Source organism: Littorina saxatilis, linkage group LG13 (assembly GCF_037325665.1).
Source record: "Littorina saxatilis isolate snail1 linkage group LG13, US_GU_Lsax_2.0, whole genome shotgun sequence".
In the NCBI taxonomy this organism is placed as follows: domain Eukaryota; kingdom Metazoa; phylum Mollusca; class Gastropoda; order Littorinimorpha; family Littorinidae; genus Littorina; species Littorina saxatilis.
This window is the reverse complement of record NC_090257.1, coordinates 24,780,658-24,802,197: the sequence shown is the minus strand read 5'-3', so window position 1 is coordinate 24,802,197 and position 21,540 is coordinate 24,780,658. Positions and strand designations below refer to the sequence as shown.

Genomic DNA, 21,540 nt, shown 5'->3' with positions numbered 1-21,540 from the left:
ACCAAATTGGTTGAAATTTTGGTCAAGTATTGTTCGACGAAGCCCGGACTTCGGTATTGCATTTCAGCGTGGTGGCTTAAAAATTAATTAATGACTTTGGTCATTAAAAATCTGAAAACGATCCAACTTTACGTTCATCTTATTTTCCATCATTTGCTGATTCCAAAAACATATGAATATGTTATATTTGAATTAAAAACAAGATCTGAAAATTAAATATATAAAAATTATTATCAAAATTAAATTGTCGAAATCAATTTAAAAACACTTTCATCTTATTCCTTGTCGGTTCCTGATTCCAAAAACATATAGACATGATATGTTTGGATTAAAAACACGCTCAGAAAGTTAAAACGAAGAGAGGTACAGAAAAGCGTGCTATCGTTCTCAGCGCAACTACTACCCCGCTCTTCTTGTCAATTTCACTGCCTTTGCCGTGAGCGGTGGACTGACGATGCTACGAGTATACGGTCTTGCTGCGTCAGCCGGTCAGGGCCTGACTACCGGGGGGGGGGGGGGGGTTATGGGGGTTGCGCAACCCCCCCCCCTAGCCTAAACATGTACCTCACTTATTTAAAACATTGTTTATTTTATGCCGTTTCATGCAAGGAGCGACCATTTTCCTATCTAAGAATATGACCTACCCATCAGCTTCAAATTTCGAAAATTTAATTTTGATAATAATCTTTATATATTTAATTTTCAGAGCTTGTTTTTAATCCAAATATAACATATTTATATGTTTTTGGAATCAGTAAATGATGGAAAATAAGATGAACGTAAATGTGGATCGTTTTAGAAAAAAATGATTTTTTTTACAATTTTTAGTGACCAAAGTCCTTAATTAATTTTTAAGCCACCACGCTGAAATGCAATACCAAACCCCGGCCTTCGTCGACGATTGCTTGGCCAAAATTTCAACCAATTTGGTTGAAAAATGAGAGCGTGACTTTCACGAAAAGCCGGATATGACGTCATCAAAGACATTTATCAAAAAAATGAAAAAAAGTATGGGAATATCATACCCAGGAACTCTCATGTCAAATTTCATAAAGATCGGTCCAGTAGTTTAGTCTGAATCGCTCTGCACACACACACACACACACACACACACACACACACACACACACACACACACACACTCACACACACACACACACACACACACACACACACACACACACACACACACATACACCACGACCCTCGTTTCGATTCCCCCCTCTGCGTTAAAATATTTAGTCAAAACTTGACTAAATATAAAAAAAACGCTGGCGCTGGACCCGAGTACTCTTCAGACTGGCTCGCTCCCCCAGTATAAAAGTTTTTGTCTTGTGCACGTGGATTTAAAAAATTTTTTTTTTATTTATTTTACACAATTAAAAAAATTATTAGAGTAAAATAAAACATTAAAACGTTCATAATAAACAATAGTAAACAAGAATTAAAAAAAAAAAACATAGACCACACATGCCGGGAATCGAACCCGGATCACTTTGGCCAGGCGGACGTGCAACGACAACTTTACTAGAGTTGTGCGCCTTGAATCACTGTGTCCCTGTCGCTCTCTCTCGTGCTCTCTGTCTCTCTTTCAGTCTCACCGAGATCAAACACTGCATTGTTTGTTTCTTTGCCGAGACCAAATCCCCACTCGCCACCCGCTGCTGCGCTGGCTGGCTTGCAAATCGTCTCGCATGCGATACGCATGCTTTTCTCGTGATCGGCGGTTTTTTTTGGCGAACTGCCTCGGGTTCAAGTTTAGGTCGCTCCAGGAGAAAAATTCTTGTGGATGTTGGCCTTTAATGAAATTTCACATGAGAGTTCCTGGGTATATTATCTCCAGACGTTTTTTTTCTTTTTTTGGATAAATGTCTTTGATGTCTTTGTGAAAGTTGAGGCAGAACTGTCACGCTCTCTTTTTTCAATCAAATTGGTTGAAATGTTGGTCAAGTAAATTAATGAGTTTGCTCAAGTTGTCATTAAAATCGATTTTTCGCAAACAGATTTTAAAGTTATTTCATTGTATTCCTCATCTTCTATTGAATTCCAAAATATATAGATATGTTCTGTTTACTCTAAAATGTGCTCAGAATGAAAAAAAATAGGTTCAGTAAGTACTACGGACACGTGCTTCGCTGCGGCGAGCGTGACCCGTCTCGGTCTTGGTTAGCCGAGACTATCTGAATCAGAATGTAGTCTCGGCGATGATTTGTTTGTGGTGTTGATCTTGACTAAATGTTTGTATATCGCTTCACGCGACTTGTTATTTCTACGTTCAGAAGTTGTTATTGTTCCCGACACTATTGTCAAAGAATTTTATATTGTTTTGTGAATATATATTAAAATTTTTTTTTTTAAATCCCATGTACACGCTAAGGCAGATCTGAGAAAGTGACCAGAACTGTTTCTCGAGAATGGCTGTGCCTTCAGCTATAATAATAATAATAATAATTGTCAGTAAGTACTGGTGTCACATGACTGATGTGAACCAGTTGATTGGCTAATGGCGATGCGCTTAAATCTGTTAGCGCACTCCTGGAGTGCGCTAACTTTTCCACAGAGCGTATTCTTACACCCTTTGCCAAAGCGAGACTGTACTCTCATCCTCAGAATTAATTAATGACATGTAGCTTATATTCTCCACAATACCAATGATTATGACCATAAATGTCCTGCTTTTCAATTAAAGCAAAAGTGTTTTTTTTCTGACAGATTGCATGCGCCTGTGCCGCCCACAGTTGCACTGATCTAAAAATAGAACCCGCTGTGTCTAATTTTTCAGTTTCGACTTGCGAAGATTCCTCTCATAATTATGCCATGTTGGTGGCATGTACCTTATTATCCACATTACCAAATGATGAGTTAGTAAACAATTCCCAGCAGCTAACAGAAAACACAAGTGTTATTCCGATAACGTCGCAGCTAGATCAGCACGTAGCAGACTACACTGAAATACGACTGCATCTGTTCAGTAAATGAATGCTTTCCGTTTATTTTAAGGCAAGAACAATCGGAATCGAAAACGTGTAGGGTTTAGAACGTTCTTAACACATATAAGACTTATTACCAGCCTGCTTTATGTGTGCAGACTCAGTGCAACGGGACGAGCAATTTTTGTTTTTGAAATGAGACTCGGTGCAATAGCCTAGCAGACGACATAAATCCCGCTCAGCAAATTAACATGTTAGGCAAATGTGAACGATAAAACGATGGGGATATAATACGTGTAGGGTTCAGAGCATTCTTACCGTTCACATTTAGTACCAGACTCCCCGATGAGGGAAGATACCACACGAATAACATGCCACGTTTATTTTGAAAATGGGCTTTCCGTCGACCTTGGCAAGGGACACAACTCTGCACAGTCAATCTGTCGAAGCTCGATGAAGGTTTCGAACCGCAAATAACTGAAAGCACAGTCCTTTCTCCGAGTTCAAATGAGAGAAAGATCATCACTGTTTAGCTTAACGCTACACTGGAATTTACCAACAGAAATTAAAACAAGAGTTTGCGTGTGATGAAAGCACAACACACGAGACAGCCCACACAAAAGTAGATCTTCTATACGACCTGACCACACAGTTATGCCTATTCAAATGCGCGTAGCAAAATGTGCGTGTTGTATCTTCTTTTTTCTCTGGCGGTACCGACAATATCGTTATTGAAACAATCCCAGTGCACTAAGGGATTTATAGAGCAAATCTCGAAAATAATTATTGAACTCAGCGCTATGCGCTTCGTTCAATAATGAATTTTCTCGATTTGCTCTATAAATCCCTTAGTGCACTGGGATGTCTCAATAACTTAAATAATAATAATCGTCAGTAAGTACTGGTGTCACATGACTGATGTGAACCAGTTGATTAGCTCATGGCGTTATGCTTAAAACTGTTAGCGCACTCTTGGAGCATATTCTTCCGCCCTTTGCCTAAGCGAGACTGTACTCTTCTTCTTCTTCTTCTTCTTCTTCTTCTTCTTCTTCTGCGTTCGTGGGCTGAAACTCCCACGTACACTCGTGTTTTTTTGCACGAGTGGAATTTTATGTGTATGACCGTTTTTTACCCCTCAGAATTAAATAATGACATGTAGCTTATATTCTCCACAATACCAAATGACCATAAAGCAGAAGTGTTTTTTTTCTGACAGATTGCATGTGCCACAGTGGACACAGTGAAGCCCACTGATCTAAAAAATAGAAGCCGCTGTGTCTCATCTCATTTTCGACTTGCATAGATTCTTCTCATATGCCGTGTTAGTGGCATGTAGCTTATTATCCACATTACCTTATGATGAGTTAGTTTACAATTCCCAGCGGCTAACAGAAAACACAAGTGTTATTCCGAGAACGTACCAGATAGACAAGGATTTGGAAGTCGACTGACTCGATCGATCCTGTCGTACGTAGCAGACTACACTGAAATACGACTGCATCAGTTCAGTAAATGAATGGTTTCCGAATTATTATTTCAAGGCAACAACAATCGGAATCGAAAACGTGTAAGGTTCAGAACGTTCTTACCATGTATAATATTTATTACCAGCCTGCCTCATGCAACGTGACGAGCAATTTTTGTTTTTGAAATGAGACTGCAGTGGTTCGCCTAGCCGACGACATACACCCCGCTCAGCAAATTAACATGTCGGGCAAATGTGAACGAAAAAACGATGGGGATATAATACGTGTAGGGTTCAGAGCATTCTTATCGTCCATAGTTAGTACCAAACTCCCCGATGAGTGTAGATACAACACGAGAAACATACCACATTCATTTTGAAAACGTGCTAACCGTCGACCAGTCCTTGGAGTCAATTCAAGGGGCGCCACTCTGCACAGTCAATCCGTCGAAGTGAGCTGAAGGTTTCGAATCACAAATAACTTAGAGCACAGTTCTTTCTCCGAGTTCAAATGAGGTCTCTATGAAAGATCATCACTTTTTAGCTTAATGCTACACTGGAATTTACCAACAGAAATTAAAATGCGTGTGACGAAAGCACGACACACTCGAGACCATTCTGATAATCATCGCTCCACGGCTATCGCCAGTTATCTCTCTGACCGGACGCTAAATTCCTACGCGAATCTATCAAAACAAGAATACAGAGTTATCTCCAATATGTTGTTCGCGAGCAGTGTTCGCAAGACGAAAATAATTGCAGATTGGCCGACTTCGACAGTGATCTCCATTCTGTTCTTCACAGTTATGATAAAGACATCGTTCTTAGGTCAAAACAAGTCGAAATTTTATTACTGCTGCCGGAAGGAGACCGTAATATATGGTTGCATCACTGTCAACTGGTTACAGAAAAAATCGTCTGCTCCAGCGAGCGCCGAAACCAAACGGTTGATTATTACGTGACACTTTTGCCATATTTAGAGTTGTTTGCACAGTAAATACAGCCGTGAAAAATAGCTCGCTTGAAACTTTCTTACATATCAATTCCTGTGTAATTTAAAAAATTACACAACACCATGAAAAATCATTATCGACGATCGCGAATCTGCTTATATCCATAACACATTACGAAAAGATATAAATATGTAAAAAATCGATTTCCTCACCAGACAAGGAAAACCAAGAATAGAATGAGACCCGAAGGGAAGTAACTCATTTTTGACCTGAGTTCAGGATGACTCGAGACAGCCCACACAAAAATAGATCTTACACGACCTGACCACACAAGTTATGCCAATTCAAATGCGCGCAGCAAAATGTGCGTTTTGAATCTTCTTTTTTCTCTGGCGGAACTGAGAATATCGTTATTGAAACAATCCCAGTGCACTTCGGGATTTATAGAGCAAATCTCGAAAATAATGATTGAACTCAGCGCTATGCGCTTCGTTCAATAATGAATTTTCTCGATTTGCTCTATAAATCCCTTAGTGCACTGGGATGTCTCAATAACTTAAATAATAATGGACACTTATTAATCGCCCCTTGTCACCAGAGCTCACGGCGATGTATAATAGCAACACCGTACACACACACATACACACACACATACACACACACACACACACATACACACACACACACACACACATACACACACACACACACACACAAGTTTGCGATTCTGAATTTTGGAACGTTGGCAGTCTCTTTGTTTTTTAGGATTTAAACGTCTTCACTGTTACAGGGCATGTATATCATGGATGCGAGCGGGTGGAGGAGGGTGCAGATCCCCTCGCAAGAGGAGGTTCCGATGACCACCGTGTCCGTGCCTGGTCAAGGCCTGCCCATGCTGACCGGGCTCAAACACGAGCTGGCTGACCCCTCCTTTTACGACAGACATCGGGAAGGTAAGAGACACGGAGACAGTAGAGAGAGGGAGTGTGGATGTGTGTGTGTGTGTGTGTAGGGCCGGGGGGGGGGGCTGTGTGTGTGTGTTTGTTGAGTGTGTGTGTGGGTGCTTGCCTATGCCCTCCTTTTTACAAGAGACATCGGGAAGGTAAGAAAGACAGAGACAAAGACACAAGAGAGAGGGAGTGTGTGTGTGTGTGTGTGTGTGTGTGTGTGATTGGTGTGTGTGTGTGTGTGTGTGTGCCTATGAAAGTTGAACGTATATCCTCGTGCATCTACGTCAGCCTGGGGGGGGGGGGGGGGGGGGGTAGGGGTAGAGAGCTATGATACCAGCTGTACCTGAGACGACTTTTTGTTTGTGGACACTTCGACAGTTTAGATGTGTGCTGTGACGAATGTGAATATTTTCACATTAGATGGCCAATTTTTATTGCGTTACGTTTCATAACCTGTTGGTGATGGTGGCTGTGGTGATGATATTAATGTTGTTGTTGTTGTTGTTATTAATGTTGTTGTTGTTGTTGTTTTTCTTCTCCTATTGCTGTTGTTGCTTGTCGTTTTTATGTTCTTCTTGTATTGTTGTACGTACTGTTCTTGTTCTTCTTGTTGTGTTGTTGTTGCTGTTCTTGTTCTTGTTGTATTGTTGTTGTTGATGTTCTTGTTCTTGTTGTATTGTTGTTGTTGCTGGTCTTGTTCTTCTTGTATTGTTGTTGTTGCTGGTCTTGTTCTTCTTGTGTTGTTGTTGTTGATGTTCGATGTTCTTCTTGTATTGTTGCTGTTCTTGTTCTTCTTGTGTTGTTGTTGTTGATGTTCGATGTTCTTCTTGTGTTGTTGTTGTTGCTGTTCTTGTTCTTCTTGTTTTGTTGTTGTTGCTGTTCTTGTTCTTCTTGTTTTGTTGTTGTTGCTGTTCTGGTTCTTCTTGTTTTGTTGTTGTTGCTGTTCTTGTTCTTCTTGTTTTGTTGTTGTTGCTGTTCTTGTTCTTGTTTTTCTTGTATTGTTGTTGTTGCTGTTCTTGTTCTTCTTGTTGTGTTGTTGTTGCTGTTCTTGTTCTTGTTGTATTGTTGTTGTTGATGTTCTTCTTATATTGTGTTTTTGCTGTTCTTGTTTTTGCATTGTTGTTGTTGCTGTTCTTGTTCTTCTTGTTGTGTTGTTGTTGCTGTTCTTGTTCTTGTTGTATTGTTGTTGTTGATGTTCTTCTTATATTGTGTTTTTGCTGTTCTTGTTTTTGCATTGTTGTTGTTGCTGTTCTTGTTCTTCTTGTTTTGTTGTTGTTGCTGTTCTTGTTCTTCTTGTTTTGTTGTTGTTGCTGTTCTGGTTCTTCTTGTTTTGTTGTTGTTGCTGTTCTTGTTCTTCTTGTTTTATTGTTGTTGCTGTTCTTCTTATATTGTGTTTTTGCATTGTTGTTGTTGCTGTTCTTGTTCTTCTTGTTTTGTTGTTGTTGCTGTTCTGGTTCTTCTTGTTTTGTTGTTGTTGCTGTTCTTGTTCTTCTTGTTTTGTTGTTGTTGCTGTTCTTGTTCTTGTTTTTCTTGTATTGTTGTTGCTGTTCTTGTTCTTCGTGTGTTGATGTTGTTGCTGCTGTTGTTTACGGTGTTGATGGTATGGTTGGCCATGCACGTACACCTGTAGCGATAGCTTTTGTTGTACTACTGCGTTGGTTTTTGTATGACCCCCCCCCCCCCCCCCTCCTCAACACGCACTGAAAGTTCTGCATGCCTATAGACAAGTACCGCCTACCTACATTTCCAGTAGTGGAATGCATGAATGGGGACTACCATAGTAAGCAACTAAACGTAGGTTCGAACTAAGCGGTTGGGAACTAAAGCTTTAGTCAGTCTGCCATGCGTGAGAGCGAACTTGGTCGAGACTGCTCAGTTACCAACTAAAAGCGTAGGTCCGAACTTTGATGTGACATAACGGGGAATCCCCGTCCCTGCGCAGGCGCGGTGAACTCTTCACCTTAGAAAGTGGTAAACAAACCAGCATGGGAGCATGGTGACAGTGTGAACGTTGTTGATCGATGCAATATTATTTTGGCAAGCAAACAAGACAACCATAAGCGGAACGCAAACGTTTCTCTCAGTTCTTCCGCACATTACGAGAGCTAAAACTGCCCGGCCGGGGAGATGTATATGTTACAGTAAATTTGCGAAACTAGGACATTTGCGAAATCCCTGAACATTTCAGGAAATTTGTGAATTTCCTGAAATGAGCATGCCATTTTTTCACAAATTTACTGAACAGTAAAAAACGTTTCAGTAAATTTGCAAAATTCTTAAAAAAAAGAAGAAAAAAAAAGAGTAAGTTTTCTTTATTTTACGTTGTGATTTTGATAGATTTACTGCTAGAAGATTTTAAAAAAAGAGTTGATTGGAGCATGATTTGAACCGAACATCTTCAATTTTTGGGTTTCACACACTACCAACCCGCCACGCCAGCCACATGAGAGAAAAGTGACAAAAAATCATAAGAAGTTTGTGGTGTTGGGATCACGAAAACTACCAAGTCTGACCTGAGACCATAAGCCTTTGCAGTGCAGTCCGCGTTTGGTTCATTTTGCTAATAGGCAACCCAACATTCTTACTGTCTATCTGCCAGTCTGTCTTTCTGTCTCTGTCTGCCTTTCTGTTTGTCTGTCTCTCTATCTATATCTCTATCTCACTGTCGTTCTTTTTATCTGCCTGTCTGTCTGCTAACCTGGTTGGCTGGGTGGCTTTCTGTCTGTGTCTCCGTCATATCTCGACGGGCCATGGTGGGCGTGATCGAATGATCAAAGAAACACAAAGGAAATATGCAAACATTAGTACAAATTCGCTCGAGCTTTTCAAGTCACTATGCGAGGAGTGTCAGAAAAAGATAAAGAGACCCATGACAAAAGGTGTAGTTGTTTGTCCAATCATCAGCAAGGAATTTGCATCTCGAGGACAAGTTGATCTTGTTGACATGCAGTCCATGCCAAGCAACGGTTACACATGGATCATGGTGTATCAAGACCATCTCACCAAGTTCTGCGTCCTCCGGCCTATTAGGAGCAAACGCGCTGTAGAGGTTGCAGCCCAGCTGCTTGCCATCTTTCTCGTGATCGGTGCTCCTGCAATTCTCTAAAGCGACAACGGCACTCAGGTCACAGCCAACATCCTTTCAGAACTGAAAGATTTTTGGCCAACATTGGTATTAGTTCACGGGAAGCCGCGACATCCACAAAGCCAGGGATCGGTTGAAAGAGCAATTGGTGACATCAAAGACATGCTGGTGGCCTGGCTGGCGGACAACTCAAGATGTCACCGCAGCCAATCCTGCACCAATAAATAAGACGCACCACGAAGACATTTTTAAGCGTCTTTTCATTGCCATAATGTCTTGGTTTAAACACGGTTTTATTCAATTAAACATGAGACAATGATAAAACGAGAAAAGATAGGGACACGAACTCAAGAGAATGCTAATATTACGTGCCATAAGTCTGTGCTGTACATGCCCTGCTTGGTTTGTTTTTATCTTGTGTCATAATGGTATGTTAATATTTTCAAGCAAAAATGACAGTATAAGAGACATACAGAGAGAGAGAGAGAGAGAGAGAGAGAGAGAGAGAGAGAGAGAGAGAGAGAGAGAGAGAGAGAGAGAGAGAGAGAGATGAGTGTCATAATGTACCTTGTAAGGCCAAAAAAAAAAAATTGTCTGTTTAGGGTAACCCGACCGACCCTATCGATTTGGCGCCGACCCAAAAACTTTTTTTTGATTTCAAAAAAAAAAAAAAAAAAAAAGAGGTAAAAATGCTAAAAAGAGACATTTGGCGTTTCTTTCTCTCCCTTTCTCTCTGTTTTATTTATACGTTAGTTTTGAAACATGTATTCATCAAATATAAGAAGTGAATGTTCAGCCAACATAGCATTTACACACAAAAAAAAACAAACAACAAAAAAAAAACCCTACCTACCTACCGACCCTACTTTTTTTGGTCATGTTACCCTAAACAGACAATTTTTTTTTTTGGCCTAATGTACTCCTTTAGATTATATGTTAACAATTCTATAAAACATGACAGTATAGGAGAGAGATGTGAGTGTCACAATGTACCTTTCAATGTACTCGTTTAGATTTTATGTTAAAAATTTTATGAAAAAAATACAGTTTAAGAGAGAGAGATGAGTGTCATAATGTATCTTTTAATGTGCTCGTTCAGATGTTATGTTAAACATTTTTAGGAAACATGACAGTATACGAGAGAGAGAGAAATATGAGTGTTTCACTTGCATTAATAATTATAAGAAAACCAGAATCATTAAATGGTTCACAAGCAACCAACAATTAAAGCACTTGTTTCCCTTCAAATGTGTTTCAGTACATTTGCGAATTTCCTGCCCCTTGAAATCAGGAAATTCGCAAATTTCCTAGAATTTTTAGGACATTTGTGAAATCCCTGAGTGAAACAGGACATTCATAATTTTACTGAACTTTTCAGGGATTTCGCAAATCTCCTGGTTTTGAGAATTTACTGAAACATACACAGCATATAGGCTGAGTCAGTGTCGTCGAAGATTTGAGTGGTGGCTCAGTCGGTATGGACTGGGAAAAGGTTCGTGTCCCTCATAATGATTGTGCATTTAAAGCAAAGCTGGAACATTCTAACAGACAATGATGTATTTAAGTTTGTGTTTCAATTTATGGGGGCGAGACTGACATTTCTGAGCTGAAAAAAGTCGTGTTTTGTGGAGTTTAGAGTTGTCAGTAGCGCGAATCAATCGTTGAAGAGAAATAATTGCATGGCTCACCGATGGACAGTTAAAGGACCCCAACAGGCTTTTTTTGGTGTCAAAAACGCGTTTATTTGTGTTTTGGCGTGACTTAGGTTAACCAGGCATATGCATGCCGTAGGAAATTGTTTTCTTACCTTACCTCACAGGGTTTAGTTTATTTTGGAATCGTTTTGGGCCATAATCCGACGAATTTCATGGCTGAAGCGAAGCGTTTTCGCGTTCCGATCTGGCGGCCATTCTATCGCGACCGTCCGCGAGAGTACGGAAGTGGTGAATTCTGGGTAAAATTCCAATGACGTCACAAGCAGTATTAATGGCAGAAGCAACTTTAGCTGCTGAACCTTACAGTTTTGAGCCTTGGGGTTAAAATCAAGGGTCTGCGCGCCCCGTGATTAGTAATTATTTTTACAAATCACAGTCATGCTCCCGATATTTTCTTGTCATCTCCAAAGTCAAGGCAGAAAAACAAAATCCCTTGACTTTTGGGGTAGCGCGACTGTTAATGTTTGGATTTTTTTCTTTTCTTTTCTTTATTGTCCCATCGCTGGGAAATTCGGGTCGCTTCCTCCCAGTGGAAAGCTAGCAACAACAGAGTGGCGCTACCCCAGAGTCAATGAATCTATTATATTTTTTTTCATTTCTTTATTGTCCCATCACATTCCACAACTTGGACACATACCACAACTTTGACACATTACCACGTCTTGGACACATACCACATCTTGGACACATACCACAACTTGGACACATACCACATCTTGGACACATACCACAACTTGTACACATACCACAACTTGGACATATACCACAACTTGGACACAGACCACATCTTAGACGCATACCACAACTTGGACACATTACCACATTTTGGACACATAGTTACCACAACTTGGACACATACCACATCTTGGACACATACCACAACTTGGACACATACCACAACTTGGACACATTCCACATCTTGGACACATTCCACAACTTGGACACATTCCACAACTTGGACCACAAGCGCGACTCTGTTGCTGCTAGCTTTTCACTTGGAGGAAGCGATCCGAATTCGCCAGCGATGTAGGACAATAAAGAAATGAAAAAAGAAAGAAAAACAAATCTAATGGATCCCTTGACTTTGGGGTAGCGCGACTCTGTTGCTGCTAGCTTTCCACTGGGAGGAAGAGATCCGAATTTCCCAGCGATGAGACAATAGGCTGAATAGAGAAAATAATTTTTTTAAATTTTTTTTACATCTTTACAAATCGCGGTTTTAGGTTCGACGTAATTTGTAAAATATTTTTTTACATTTTTACAAATCACGGGTTAACAGCTCAGTTGGAGGTTTAATTAATAATAATAAGAAGAAGAACATTTATATAGCGCTAAATCAAAAACTTTCGTTAAAAAGGCTTGCTCTAAGCGCTTGACATCTACACTAAAACGTCATTCACACTCTTTACAATGATGTACAAGAACTTCATGTCACACTCTTTCATTCAGTATAGCACCATTCACACAGTTGTTATTCTGTACAAGACAATAAGTTAGTCTAACATTTAGAATGTTCATAAGATGAATTGGTGTCAGTGTGTGGACATACAGGCTGGGGGAGTGGCTTAGGAGCCGGCGAGCAGATAGCGGTACCGTACGTATCAGCGTCTGTTGCTAGAGATCGTTCTTACTGCGGCGTCCGAGTTGAGACGGAAGTGTGCCATCTATCTGGGTTGATAATCGGCGATTAATGTAGAGTTGTATCCTCTTAGTCAGGTTTGAGGCACCAAGTTTACGAGGAAAAACCATTCTCTCTCAAGGATGGAAGTCAAATGTCTGCCAGACTCAGCAAATAGGTTAGATCACTGTTGAGATCTTTCTTTCTTTCTTTATTTGGTGTTTAACGTCGTTTTCAACCACGAAGGTTATATCGCGACGGACTGTTGAGATTGTAGTTGAAGTTCTATTGGATTTGTTGTTGGTTATGTTGTTGAAGACGTATATGTCCTCGAATTTGAGTTGATGTTGTTGTTTTCGTCGTCGTAGATGAAATCAAGGTTGTTACGTGTCAAATCAATCGTGTTCCACCTACTGTTTATCTGTGTAAAGCTGTTGGTGGTGGTGTTGTTGACATTGTAGTTGTTCTTGGTTTTTGAGTTGTTGTCAGTGTTGTTGTCGTCGTTGTAGTTGTTGTAGTTGTTGCCCAATGTTGCACTGTGTTGTGGTTGTTGTTGTTTTTGTTATTGTTGATACAGTTTCGCTGGTTTCTCAACAATGCTGTTGGGGTTGTAGTTGTTGAGGTTGTTGTTGTTGTTGTTGTTGTTGTTGAGGTTGTTGTTGTTGTTGTTGTTGTTGTTGATGTAGTTTTGCTGGTTTTTCAACAATGGTGTTGTTGTTATTGTTATTGATGATGTAGTTTCGCTGGTTTCTCAACAATAGTGTTGTTGTTGTTGTTGTTGTTTCTTTGTTTTTTGGGTCCAGTCGATTCATTTTCACAGCCATTTCCTGCTTGAGCCTTGAGTCGAATGGAAACAAATGAAAACTCAAGCCTGAGTCCTTTTTTTGCAACTCCGAACATACGGCAGCAGCACACTCTCTCGGCATGATGTCGGGAGTACGCGCGCATCCACGGCTGCAGCAAAGACGCAGACCGAGCGTCGCTACTTTCGTTTCCGATTCCTGCTTGTGACGTCACAGCCAACGGCTTGCCACCGCGGGGATTTTGAAGTCTCGCGATCTGCCACGGGGGATAACCGGTCAAAGGCCGAACAGAAGCCGAAGGCCGCTCATGACACGTGTGAAGGCAAGTTTTGTCTGTTTTCTAGGTATTGTTTGATTTATGTCGGGATTTAAGGTAAGCTACTGATTCAGCGATGACTAAATTTGTTTCTCGATGCATAAAAAGTCAGAGAGCGATTGATATTTGCCCGTAAATAGCCTTCAAAGCTGAAAATGTCCGCGATCGAGCACCGGAAATGGCTGTTCGATGGGTTTTGCAAGTAGAAATGTGCTTTATTTCACCAAATCAGCTCGTATTTGGTGTGGATACGGGAATCTAGAGGACGAAGGAGTCATAAGAGGTGCAAAGAAGTGCTATTTGGGAGTAGAATAAATCTTCCGAGACAGTAGACAAAAGAAGGTCATATTTGAGAGAAGCGCGTAGGCCGATTGTCTTTCCGACAAGCGAATGATACAGCAGATTAATCATTCGTTTTGACCAGAAACCTAGTCTCTAGTTTTTATGAATGAGTTTTTTAATTAAAACAATCACGAGAACTCTCTCGCTTAGCCTAATGGCTGTTCGATGGGTTTCGCAAGTAGAAATGTGCTTTATTTCACCAAATCAGCTCGTATTTGACATCGGTTTGGTATATATATATATTTTCTAATCCTACCGCGAACTGGATAGCAGACGCGGCACGACTGTTGCACCACACTTTGAAGTAATCCCACACTTTGAAGTAAATTACTTCAAAGTGTGGGGATGTGCCCCACACTTTGAAGTAAACCCATTTTTTACTTCAAAGTGTGGGGGGATCTTCCCACACTTTGAAGTAAACTCAGTTTTTACTTCAAATTGTGGGGGGATCTTCCCACACTTTGAAGTAACTTACTTCAAAGCGTGGGACTGTTGCATCGCCTGTTTGAGCCTGATGATTTTGTCCAAAAAAATGGCAAAGTCTTTTGGATGAGTGAACAGAAAAAGTGAGCGAGCCAAGAAACATAATGATGTTTGTTATCATGTCCCATTGTTGAGTGTGACGAAAACTCGTGATGACGATTTTAAAACATGTTGGGTCACGCATGGTCCAATCTTACATGGTCCAACCTTACATGGTCCGACCTTACATGGTCCAATCTTACATGGTCCAATCTTACATGGTCCAACCTTACATGGTCCAATCTTACATGGTCCAATCTTACATGGTCCAACCTTACATGGTCCAACCTTACATGGTCCAATCTTACATGGTCCAACCTTGCATGGTCCAACCTTGCATGGTCCAACCTTACATGGTCCAACCTTACATGGTCCAATATAACATGGTCCAACCTTACATGGTCCAACCTTACATGGTCCAATATTACATGGTCCAACCTTACATGGTCCAACCTTACATGGTCCAATCTTACATGGTCCAACCTTACATGGTCCAACCTTACATGGTCCAATCTTACATGGTCCAATCTTACATGGTCCAACCTTACATGGTCCAACCTTACATGGTCCAATCTTACATGGTCCAACCCTACATGGTCCAATCTTACATGGTCCAATATTACATGGTCCAACCTTACATGGTCCAACCTTACATGGTCCAACCTTACATGGTCCAATCTTACATGGTCCAATCTTACATGGTCCAATAATATATATATGGACCATGTAAGATTGGACCATGTAAGGTTGGACCATGTAAGGTTGGACCATGTAAGATTGGACCATACGTGACCCAACATGTTTTAAAATCGTCACCACGAGTTTTCGTCACACTCAACAATGGGACATTGCTTAAAGCCTGATAACAAACATCACTATGTTTCTTGGCTCGCTCACTTTTTCTGTTCACTCATCCAAAAGACTTTGCCATTTTTTTGACAAAATCATCAGGCTCAAACAGGCGATGCAACAGTCCCACGCTTTGAAGTAAGTTACTTCAAAGTGTGGGAAGATCCCCCCACAATTTGAAGTAAAAACTGAGTTTACTTCAAAGTGTGGGAAGATCCCCCCACACTTTGAAGTAAAAAATGGGTTTACTTCAAAGTGTGGGGCACATCCCCACACTTTGTAGTAATTTACTTCAAAGTGTGGGATTACTTCAAAGTGTGGTGCAACAGTCGTGCCGCGTCTGCTATCCAGTTCGCGGTAGGATTAGAAAATATATATATATATATACCAAACCGATGTCAACGAGCTGATTTGGTGAAATAAAGCACATTTCTACTTGCGAAACCCATCGAACAGCCATTAGGCTAAGCGAGAGAGTTCTCGTGATTGTTTTAATTAAAAAACTCATTCATAAAAACTAGAGACTAGGTTTCTGGTCAAAACGAATGATTAATCTGCTGTATCATTCGCTTGTCGGAAAGACAATCGGCCTACGCGCTTCTCTCAAATATGACCTTCTCTTGTCTACTGTCTCGGAAGATTTATTCTACTCCCAAATAGCACTTCTTTGCACATCTTATGACTCCTTCGTCCTCTAGAATCCCGTACCCACACCAAATACGAGCTGATTTGGTGAAATAAAGCACATTTCTACTTGCAAAACCCATCGAACAGCCATTTCCGGTGCTCGATAGCGGACATTTTCAGCTTTGAAGGCTATTTACGGGCAAATATCAATCGCTCCCTGACTTTTTATGCATCGAGAAACAAATTTAGTCATCGCTGAATCAGTAGCTTACCTTAAATCCCGACATAAATCAAACAATACCTAGAAAACAGACAAAACTTGCCTTCACACGTGTCATGAGCGGCCTTCGGCTTCTGTTCGGCCTTTGACAGGTTATCCCCCGTGATATGCGTAGCAGACGAATTTGGCCGCTTTTTGAGCATGCATTTTGTGTAAAATCAGACTGATGCAACACAAAACTTGTGGTTTACTGTTCGGTTTTTGCATCTTTAGATGCTTACCTATATCATTAAATCAACCCCAACTGCTTTATCTGACCTTAAAAAGAGCCTGTTGGGGTCCTTTAAACGACCACAAAACCGCACCATAGGTATGTCATGAAGCTTTCTAAGTTCTACACTATACAAGTCAACAAAAGAAAAATAAATGAGGGAATCAAGACATTATAGATCAACTCTCTCTCTCTTTCTCTCTCAGTCTCTATCTCTCTCTCTCTCACACACACACACGCACATACACACGCATATGCACACACGAACACACACACACACACACACACACACAAACACACACACACACACACACACACACACACACACACACACACACACACACTCCCTCTCTCTCCCTCTCTAAACCGCTAAGAGGGAGGGAGAGAGTCGAGGACAAGAGTGCCAGACAAAGGAAGGAATGTAATTTGGAGCGATCATTAAACAAATTAAGAAACAAGCAAGTTAGCAAGCAAATCCTTGAAAATGTGTGATGTCATATTGGTACAAAAGGAGCCAACAACGTTTTGGCCTGGTGTTCTACTTACAAAATAAACTAGTAAAAGAATTGTGAGATGTAAAGAGAAAAGATTAACTGGAAACACTACCGAATTACAAGACATCATCAGTGATTTGAATCATGCACTTATGATTTTCATGTTTTTCAGATCGGGTAGAATACTTTATGTCAGTGACATATTTAAATGATTGCAATTTTGTGCTGGTCTTTAACATGAATAATTAGATACAATGAATACATTATTCAATGTTATGAGTAGGAAGTGACAATATTTTAATGTGTATGATCTTGTTTGATGAATGCTGCAAACACTATGAGAAGTTCTTTTAAGCAAGCAAAGAAACAGAGGTAATGAAGTTGGATACTGAGATGACGGGCGCAGTGGCGTGGTGGTAATACGTCGGCCTCCTAATCGAGAGGTCGTGAGTTCGAATCCCGGTCGCTGCCGCCTGGTGGGTTAAGAGTGGAGATTTTTCCGATCTCCCATGTCAACTTATGTACAGACCTGCTAGTGTCTTAACCCCCTTCGTGTGTACACGCAAGCACAAGACCAAGTGCGCACGGAAAAGATCCTGTAATCCATGTCAGAGTTCGGTGGGTTATAGAAACACGAAAATACCCAGCATGCCTCCCCCGAAATCGCTGTATGGCTGCCTGAATGGCGGGGTAAAAACGGTCATACACGTAAAAATCCACTCGTGCTGAAAACATGAGTGAACGTGGGAGTCTAAGCCCATGAACGAAGAAGAAGAGAAGAAGAAGAAGGATACTGAGATGACTTTATTTTGTAACTTAGACACTCTGTCCATAAGGAAGCTGTTGCTTGAACATCATTTAAAAATTAATCTGCGCCAGTTTAAATTCATTGCTTCGGTAGAGCTGATCATCAAAATGCATCTCATGTGTGAAACTTTAGCTTTGATGTTGCACTGACTTCAGAAGACTGACCTGTTTCGTGAGTAAAAACTGCAAACATTTCAAGCTGACAAGAACAGAACGACGTTAAAATATAAGATATGATAAGGGAAATGTGAAGGCTAAATTAAACAACAAGGAATGAAATTGTAACCCACTCTGTACAAGTGGCGCGTTTTGCTGCATTTATCATGTTTTATTCTTTCATGTGTTCTTATGAGTTTCCGACAACATTTGTTGTGTCATTGTGTATGAACGTTTCAATTTAAATAAGGAACTTAGTCGATAAATATCGACAGGGGGCGGACAAATGGTTTACATGTGAAATGTGTGTATATGGGTGTGGTTCTGAAACCATGTGAACCCCCCCATCCCACCGCTCGCGGGCTGAACGACTGACGTCACATGTCGCTTCGGTCTTTTCCAGAAGAACACCGCGTGTACATAATACACAATTCGATCGCGTAGCACTGCCAATGCACATTTTCGCAACGAAAACCGTGCTACTGTTTCTTGTGTGTTAAATCTGAAAGCAATATAAGTGAACGAACAATTGAAAACTGATATCACGTTACTAAACTCCCAAAAGTAATAAATTACTTCTGACTGCGGTACACAATACGGCAGTCACCTCTGCGAATGCTGTCGAAGAATCTAACCGAAAATAAACATTCTGGGAATCTACGCGCATCGGCCTTGACGCAAGTTCAATACTGAGCCAATGAGCGCGCCGCGGCGAAGTTGGCCGCTGTAAGTCTCGCAGCGCTGGCTGGCTGAGCGAGTTGCGTGTCCATCCATATTAGGTCCAAGCCGCACCGTAGACCAGATTAGTAGGTGCTTGATTTTGGTATTTTGATTTTACATAACATTAAACCTTTCTTGGGGTTCATGGTCATGGCAACAGCCATAATAATATTATATCATGTATAATATTACATTTCAGCATATTTGAATTACATGTCATCATACCAAACTGTCATACATTTTTATTCCTACATCATTCTGATTGATCACAACCAAACCTACTATCAGTGGACACATCCAAATGTAAGCGCCTGTTCTTGACAACTTTTAATCGATCTAAAAATAGCAACTTGCTGGGCCCTTTGCTGCCAACAGACACTGTTTGGCCTGTAGGTAAAATGTACAATGTATTTTCTGATTTGTGCACAAAAGCTTTTTTTCTTTTTTCTTTTTTTTAACATAACAATGTTAAATGTCACTGTATGTTTAAAAGACCATGGTCATATTTGTAAAAAAAATGTTAAATTAGAAAATAAATAACATTTTGGTTCATGATTTTTCCTACACCTGTGCTAAAAATAAGAAATAAAAATGTCGGGTATATAAGTCACTCAAATACAGCTAGGTATGAATGGCTCGGTTTGAGTTTGTTGCAGTTGACCCTGCACAATGCGACATATCATGTTTTTGTTGAACAATTTTGACGTCACCCCTCCCATAGGGTGACGTATTTCACAACTTCCTGTGTTACACAAACTCTGTGATGACCAATTTTGACGTCACCCCTCCCATAGGGTGACGGATTTCACAACTTTCTACAGATGAACAATGTTGCCTTCACCCCTCCCATAGGGTGACGGATGTCACAACTTCCTGTGTACACAAACTGATGACGTATTTCACAACAAAATGGCGCTGCCCATGGTCAACCTCTAAACTATCCGTATAGAATGGGGGCGTCCTCGCCCCCATAATAATGATGAACAATGATTGCATATTTTTTGTAAACGATTTCGCTCACCGTCTCAGATGTGGCATGCAGGCTTCACGTGGAATAAGACCATCCCTCCACTTTGACATATACCAGCTGTCAAAAACCCGTGTGTTTACTTTGAAGTGTTGGAATGTTTGATCAATTAATTTGTTTAACTTCAACTGACATCAATCCGCAAAATTAATTAATTCAAACATTCCAACTTTGCACATGACCCAGTCAGAATGTAAATGTTTGGTATGTATCAAAGTGTATAGATGGCCTAACCTCATGTAAGAGCCTGTGCAGATATAAAATAGTAAGCCAAACTTGGCGTTTGCAAGAAGAACGGTGCCTTGAAACTGACAGCAGCAGCAACAACAAGTTGAATTATCCTCACTCAAAGTGACACTCAGCTTTTCACCCCATCCAAACCACCAGCCTCTCACTATAAACCAAAACAAACCCAAAACACACACACACACACACACACACACACACACACACACACACAGTGACACACGCACATATAGTGACACGCACACACACACACACACACACACACACACAGTGACACACACACACACATACACACACACATTAAAACACATAGAGAATCATGGGATTTGTTTGTTTGTTTATTCATCCTGTAAAAAGTTTGTTTAGCCACTGAGGCAACTATAATACTCGTCATAAAAAGTAGGCAGATGCGTTTGAGGGCAGATCTTTATGATGAGGCCGTTTATTAAAAAAACAAATGCAGGTTGACCCAAAAACAATGCAACCCACAAAAAGTTAATAACATCCACATCTGTTGACCGAATCACTTCATATTTGGTGGACATAAACTTCAGCTTATACAGGACCCTTCTACACGGTGACAATTGTGTAGATCAAATAGGCTGACTTTTGTGCAATTTCAAATTAAGTTCCCAATTTCGGGGATCGACTCAACAGTACGAGTTTTAAAATTGAGCGGCGCGGTAGCCAAACTTGCCCGATCAATAGACCATTTATCCTGGACCGCCAACTAGCTCTTTCTCCGCTCTTTCTCTCTATTACGAGGTAGCGGCCTCTCGCATTTAGGAACCTACGCTTACATGGCCTTTCAGAAATCAGGGGGATGTCATATCCGGTGTCGATTGTAAACATGGACGAAGTTGCCGAGGTAAGTTCTGAAAATGCTAAAATAAACTCAGCAAAAGTGCATATGGAACATGTTTTTCGATGAGTTTTGTTAAGTAGTTTGGAGTTTTAGAAAATCCAGTTCATTGTCACCTCCCATTGTCACAAATAACTGGAGCGTGTTTTCTTTTCACTGTCTTCGAATCGCTGGCCTTTCAAACCGGACATCACGCGCCCCTGAAAGTCGAGAGTCGTAACCTCGAAGGGTCACGTGACGAGTTGGCGGTACAGGCTATTTGGTCTGTGCCCGATCTAAGCGCTCAAGATAGTAACCTTCGGGGCAATTCGAATCACGAAAGTATACCTTAATCAACATTCAGACCTGGGAATCCCTGTTTTGCACTTGGAGTATTCTCAAACAAACTTGGTGTATTTAAAATTAAACAAGTCGCGTAAGGCGAAAATACAATATTTAGTCAAGTAGCTGTCGAACTCACAGAATGAAACTGAACGCAATGCCATTTTTCAGCAAGACCGTATACTCGTAGCATCGTCAGTCCACCGCTCATGACAAAGGCAGTGAAATTGACAAGAAGAGC

The 21,540-nt window shown here is 40.7% G+C and overlaps 2 protein-coding genes across 2 annotated transcripts in view; one reads left to right on the top strand and one right to left on the bottom strand.

Annotated features, from left to right (window-relative positions):
• LOC138945347 (uncharacterized) overlaps positions 1 to 21,540 on the bottom strand; it is a 546,160-nt gene that overhangs the window by 127,952 nt on the left and 396,668 nt on the right. The window lies entirely within an intron of this gene.
• The window catches only part of LOC138945345 (uncharacterized), a 164,066-nt gene that overhangs the window by 94,017 nt on the left and 48,509 nt on the right, over positions 1 to 21,540 (top strand). Inside the window, exon 24 of the mRNA XM_070316772.1 lies at positions 6,139 to 6,301. Coding sequence (XP_070172873.1) covers positions 6,139 to 6,301 — 163 coding nt within the window. The remainder of the gene's footprint in view (positions 1 to 6,138; positions 6,302 to 21,540) is intronic.